Raw genomic sequence first — 6,000 nt, 5'->3', positions numbered from 1 at the left:
GGAAACGATACATGCAAGCCTGTGTTTCTCCGTGCTTTTCCAAGCCAGAAGCTGGAAGATCAGAAGTGCATTAAAATGCCTGTCACCTAATAGATTCCGGACAGAGGGCAGTCTTTAAGACCCAGCGACTGTATTTGTCTGAAGAGGAAATGTTGCTTTTTGACAGATGAGAGAAATCCCCTTAGTGCTGGCTGTGGGAAGGGAGAAGCGAAGTCAGTCACCTGGTGGTGAGGGCCAGTAAAACAGCAAAGCGGGAGGAAAATTGCTGTCTCCTTCTCTTCTCTCCCTCTTTTCTCTCTGTGGGAGCCACCTCCTATTCTCTCAACTCTTTTAGCATAACCTTCAAAGGAGACCATTCCCTTCAGACTTTATTACCGTCTTTTCCCCACTGAGAGAATACCTCTTAGCTACAAGACATTTTTTTTAAGTCTATGCAGGACTTCGGGGATTCGGTTATCTTGCCAGGGAAATTGATGATTGTTAATGTCTGGGACTCACAGCGTGCTAAATTAGCTACCAGAGTATGTCTGACGGAGGAAGGCTTTTATCACATACTCTCCTCTCCAGTTTGAACACATTTGCTTGAATTTTGCCGCATGATGCTGTCCAGGGAAGCAGCTTTTTTTCTTGGGATGCAGCAACTCGCTGGTTTCTAAGCTTATTGCAGAAGAAGAAATAATCTGAAATAGAGTGGATATTTTCACCCGCCTCTGCTTGATTCGACTGAGCCGTGTTGGACCGCGGTAAAGATCACCTGTCCCTAAATCTCTGAAGAAGTAAGACAAAGTGAATTACCATTACTATTTATTTATATATTTATTATTTTTTAACCGGCGGGGGCGACGAGACCACGGAGAATGAGATTGAGAGAAGCTTCCAGGGCTTGGAGGAGGATAAAGCTGAGTTTCAGCTGCAAACTAAAAGACTAGATCGGTTCGGGAAGCAACTTGGCGGGTTCCTCTCCACTTCATTTAGTTTCGCTCAATGGATAGATCCACCGACCTGGACATCCAGGAGCTCAAGGTACGTGGTCCTGCGGCGGCGGTGCTGGCTTTCCGCTCTTCTGCGCTAGCATCCCGGGCTCTGCTCGCCGCTTCCCGGCGTCGCTGGAGTAGTCACGGGTCCCGCGGGACGGCGAGGGGGCATTTGGGGCGGGGTGTCCCCCCGCACAGCGCCCCTCCCAGGGCCGCGGACACATAGGCAGCTGTCCCTCGCCCTCCCACGCGGGGCTGCCCTTCGCGTCGTTGCTTTCGCTGGAGGCCACCCTGTGCTCTCCTCGCGGGTGGCAGTGGCATCTGGGCTGCAGGACCCTAGGCTCCTCGATGTCCCCGGACATGGCCCGCGGAGGCGGAGGCCTCCCCATGTCTAGTAGAGGTCTCCTGCTTTCCCGGCAAAGTTGTCCGAGATGCGAGCACTTTGCCTCTGGTCTCTGCCCGTCGCTCTCCTGTCCCGCTCCTGCCCCCGCGCGACACTGGGACAGCCTGTTTCCCTTAGCAAATTCGATGCAAGGAGGTGTTTGAGGCCACCACTAGGCAGAGACCCTTCTTTCCATTGCCCCCTACACCACCACCCCCCCCCATTGCCACTGCCTTAGGAGCGAAGGGGTGGTGATTATGAGGGGTTAGAGAGAGAGAGAGAGAGAGAGAGAGAGAGAGAGAGAGAGAGAGAGAGAGAGAGAGAGAGAGAGAGAGAGAGAGAGAGAGAGACTTAGGGGTCCCCTGCTGGCTGTCTCAACCAGCTGCACAGATCGACCTGCTAATCCTGTAGCCAGGCCCTGTCTGAGGAACTGGGTACAGGGAGACTCAGCTGGAACCAAGTCTGGAGGGGGCGGGGCGCCCCTCCTAGCCCAGCCTCCAGGGTCAGAGAAACCCCCTTCCCCTCAGTCTGCTGCACCCCATGTGGTGCCTGTCCTTTTGTATCTTATCTACCAGTCCTGAAGTGGCCCCAGAGCATCCTGGTCACAAATTTGCCACTCTGCTCTTGGATATCTCTGCTTGCAGGGCCGGTTTAAAAAGAAAGAAAGAACTTAAAAATCAACAAATCGCAAAATAATTTAAATGTCCCGCTCATTGTGGATGATAATGCTGAAAGGGAGAGGCTCTGGAACATTAAATATATTAAATTACACACACACACACACACACACACACACACACACACACACACACACACACACGTATATAATCATTCTACTCTTCCTCCAGGCATTTTGTACACTACCATTCTGCCTTGGAGGTGTTTTTGCTAGAGATTTACTTGTAAGGACTTTGCCTAGGTAAGGACTTTTTCCGGCATTCTTTCCTGCTGGGGAACTTGACCAATAGAGGTTAGCTGAAGAGTCAGGAAAATGGGTTTGTTGAAGAAGCTGACTCAGGGCTGGGAAATCCACTGCAGCCTGCTATCTCTGCTGGGGCCACCAAGCCTGCCCAGCACCATGGGGTACTCAAGTCTCCTGGTGTTTCCCAAGCCACAAGGGGAAAGAAGCTGCTAGAGCCTAGAGCCTCTGGTACTTGTCTGTTCATGCAGCTCTAGGGAGCCTGGGCTATGTGAAGACACCTTAGACAGACTTCAATCCAAGCTTCTGGGTTCTTTGGAGGGGAACAGGCAGATCTAATGTTCCAGTTAAAGTTGACAAACAAGTTCCTGTGCCTTGGCCAAGGTCACAATCAATAGACCTTGGCCTGGGTGAAAAAGTCCTGTTACCTCTGTATTGTACCAAGCCAGGACACATTGCCTTGTATTTGAAAAGATCACTTGCTGCAGTCCCCAAACATTCTTGTATTTTGCGAGAGAGTAGGCTTTATTTGAAAGATGGGATGTGATGTATATAGTATAGAGAACTGGGTAATTGCTTATTTATTTTTTTTTACTTATTTTGCTAACAATAGGGCATGGAAGAAAAAGGAGAACACTTTTCTTACAAGAAATGGAAGGAAAACACTACTTGAGCTAATCATTCCCCCATAACACCCTTAGGACGAATTTCCGAATATACAGGCAGCACATTGTTTAAAGGACCAAAACCAGCATGCCCACTGTGGAAACTTTTGTCTGATGTTAGTCAGCAACCACAACTTAACCTTGTGCGAATATGCTTTGCCACGGTACACAGTCACAGTGCACTAGACTGTATTTCTGGGAAGCCATGGGTGGAGGATCAGAAGCTTTGATGCAAAGAGAGTGCAAGGATGACTGGGGGGGGGGGTGAGGGGGATGATAGAATGCTAGAAGAAAAGTTCTATGGAGGATGTTCAGAAGTTGTATAAGGGGCATGCTTCTATGAGGGTCAAAGCTGACAAGAGAGGCAATGTAGTCAAGGCTTACTAAGGAATAGTTGACATATCCAGTAAATTTGTGTTGTCAGCTTTTGACTCTTTGGACTACTTAGCCTCTGAAAAGCATGTGGTCTGTGGTGACATGGCTTGTTGTAATGGCTTTCTTACAGCAACAGCCACTGACTTGGGTTTCTCAGATTACTTCAGTTCAAATTATTTTGTGATGGCTTTTTTTTTTTTTTTTTTTTTTTTTTTTTTTTTTTTAAGAAAAACCTCCATTGCAGAGAAAAAGGAGTAAAAATGCTGAGATGAGAACACGAGAACACTTATTGGGAGCATTATTTGATGTTTTGACATTTTTTTTCACCCCTTCCTTCCAAATGCACATTTACTAAGGCAAAGCTACACAAACTTTAGTTTCAGCAATGCTTTAAAGTGCTGGAAATTTTGTTTTTCAGGGATTAGAAGAATAAGCAATGTATAGGATAGTATAATAATCCAATCTAGCTCAGTTTTAAATCATCACTAGATGCAGCTGCTAACCTCAGGTTTTAAGAAAGGGATATTGTGTTTCTCATCATGTTTGTTTCAGGGCAAACTCTTCTCTTTTTGTAATGTTTGACAAAAATATGTATGCATGTGTATATATTTGTGCTATAAGTGTGGGCAGTGGTATTTACTATATGTAGTAAATAGAGTTTTCTGCTCCAATTTGAAATATTAAAGATTAACCTCAATAAATAGATGTGAAATATTGCTATCATTATCACAAATATAGCATACACCTTAAAGGATTTACTGATGGATAATTGAAGTACAGTTTTGTGTTTAAGGCAAGAATGTTTTCCTCTTCTGATTTACACACAAACCTCTGATAAAGAAACCAGCAGTGAAAAGGGATCCAGTTCCCAGCCAAAAAAATTTGGTCTGTTCTTTCCTCTTTGATCCTTTTCTTTTTGAATGTATAAAGTTTGCTCTGGATTTTGCCTCAGTATTTGTTTTAAAAGAGAGACAACATCAAACAAATCAGGGCATGGGTTTGCTGCTTTGGAAATGTGGGAGTGAATGAGTATTGATATTAGAAAGAGTATCCTCTGCCCTGGATGGGCTATCTCTAGTTGCAGGGCACTGAGTGCCTCTTATTAGTTGAAATGTAAATATTAACTCTGACGTGAGCTGTCTACACAATTCACCCCTTTGAAACAACTTATCTGAGAGTAGAACCAAGTACCCACTGATGCTCAAAGTAGACCCATTAAAATTTGTTCTATATAAGTATAATTTCTGATTATGAAACATTGAGGATGAATAAATAATGGTAAAGAATATGAGTGTCGAGTCTTAGAGGGACAGGTTCTATTTTCCTGTGTTGGCATGTAGAAAATTATGCTTTACAGTGAAAATCCATTCCTGAATAACTTGATTTTTTTTGAGGTTCATAAACATGAAAACCCTAAGACTATAGTACATTTTTACAATTATATATAATTTAACCTTTTTCTTATTTTTCAACATTTCTTTAAAAAGAAAAACTGGATAAAAGTTGAAACAAAATTTTCTACCATTGAAACAGCTTGTGAACATTGCTTCTATTTTACAATTCTTTTCTAAGAACAAAATGGTAAACTATTTGGTTTATCTTGCTATGAATAAACCTTTTTACTAAGGATAATTTAATTGCTGGAGATAATGTAATAAAGATAGGCTACAGTTGCTTAATGTTGTCTCTTTAAATTGAACATATTTTCGTCTAAGAACTCGAAACTTGACCTATATAGGCAAGGCAAACCCCTCCCAGAAAAATACAATTAGGCTATTAGGAAAGTACTGGATGGGTCGGAAATGATTACCTAGCAAAAACTTGCATATATTTAAACAAGTGGTTCATTCCAAAATGCAGAAGTCTGTAACAAATACCATAGTACATTTGTCTACAATTGCATCAAATAAGAGAGCTGGCACTTAGATGAATTCTAAATTTTTTTTTTTTTTGTTTCATCAATAAGACACTCAGCCTAGAAAAGTGGATCTTACTGCAGTGTGGGAGGCTTTGCAAGAGTGTAAGTAGGTGGTATTTTTTATGTTAGTCATTCCATAGTGAAAAATAGTACTCTCCAACACATGTCATATTTTTAGCAACTTGCTTTTTATATTCACACTTTTTGGGTAAGAATAAGGAAACATATATGTGAACAGTAGCTTATTTGACTTCTTTCACATCTTTAGGAGATATAATTTCTCTTCAGTTATGTCCAATTCCTACTTTTTGATAATAAGAACTAGCCAGAGTTTTAGTAGCAATCAGCTTCGACTTTTAAAGTTGGTATTATTTTAATTAGTAAATAATAATTGTATGTCTTTATGGAAAACATCATGATCTTTTAAGATTATTTGTTTAATATTAAGCTTATTTACGTTTCTTAACTCAGTTTTTATGCTGAAACACTTGAAATTTATGTCTTTATATTGTATATATATGTATATTTATTAGTCATAATTTAGTTATTTCATAATGTTTATATATACATCAAAACATCATGAAGTATATATACATATATATACATATATATATTTTGTTAATTAAAAAATGAAATTTCTGAATAAGGATAGGCAAAGAGTATTCCAATAAGTGCTTTGATTATTGAAGAGTGAAATTCTCACATCTTTGTCCCGTATAGAGATTACCATTTGTTCTTTTCAATCTTTGTTTTTAAATTATTTATTT

The 6,000-nt window shown here is 41.4% G+C and overlaps 1 protein-coding gene across 1 annotated transcript in view; it reads left to right on the top strand.

Moving 5' to 3' along the window:
• The first annotated feature begins 830 nt into the window (after positions 1-830).
• Sgcz (sarcoglycan zeta) overlaps positions 831-6,000 on the top strand; it is an 895,063-nt gene continuing 889,893 nt past the window's right edge. Inside the window, exon 1 of the mRNA XM_051182286.1 lies at positions 831-1,023. Within this exon, the coding sequence (XP_051038243.1) occupies positions 985-1,023 (39 nt within the window). The 5' untranslated portion in view covers positions 831-984. The remainder of the gene's footprint in view (positions 1,024-6,000) is intronic.

The sequence above is a fragment of the Phodopus roborovskii genome, unplaced genomic scaffold (genome assembly GCF_943737965.1).
Source record: "Phodopus roborovskii unplaced genomic scaffold, PHOROB, whole genome shotgun sequence".
Classification (NCBI taxonomy): Eukaryota; Metazoa; Chordata; class Mammalia; order Rodentia; family Cricetidae; genus Phodopus; species Phodopus roborovskii.
The sequence above is the reverse complement of the archived record's forward strand: the minus strand, read 5'-3'. Positions and strand labels throughout refer to the sequence as shown.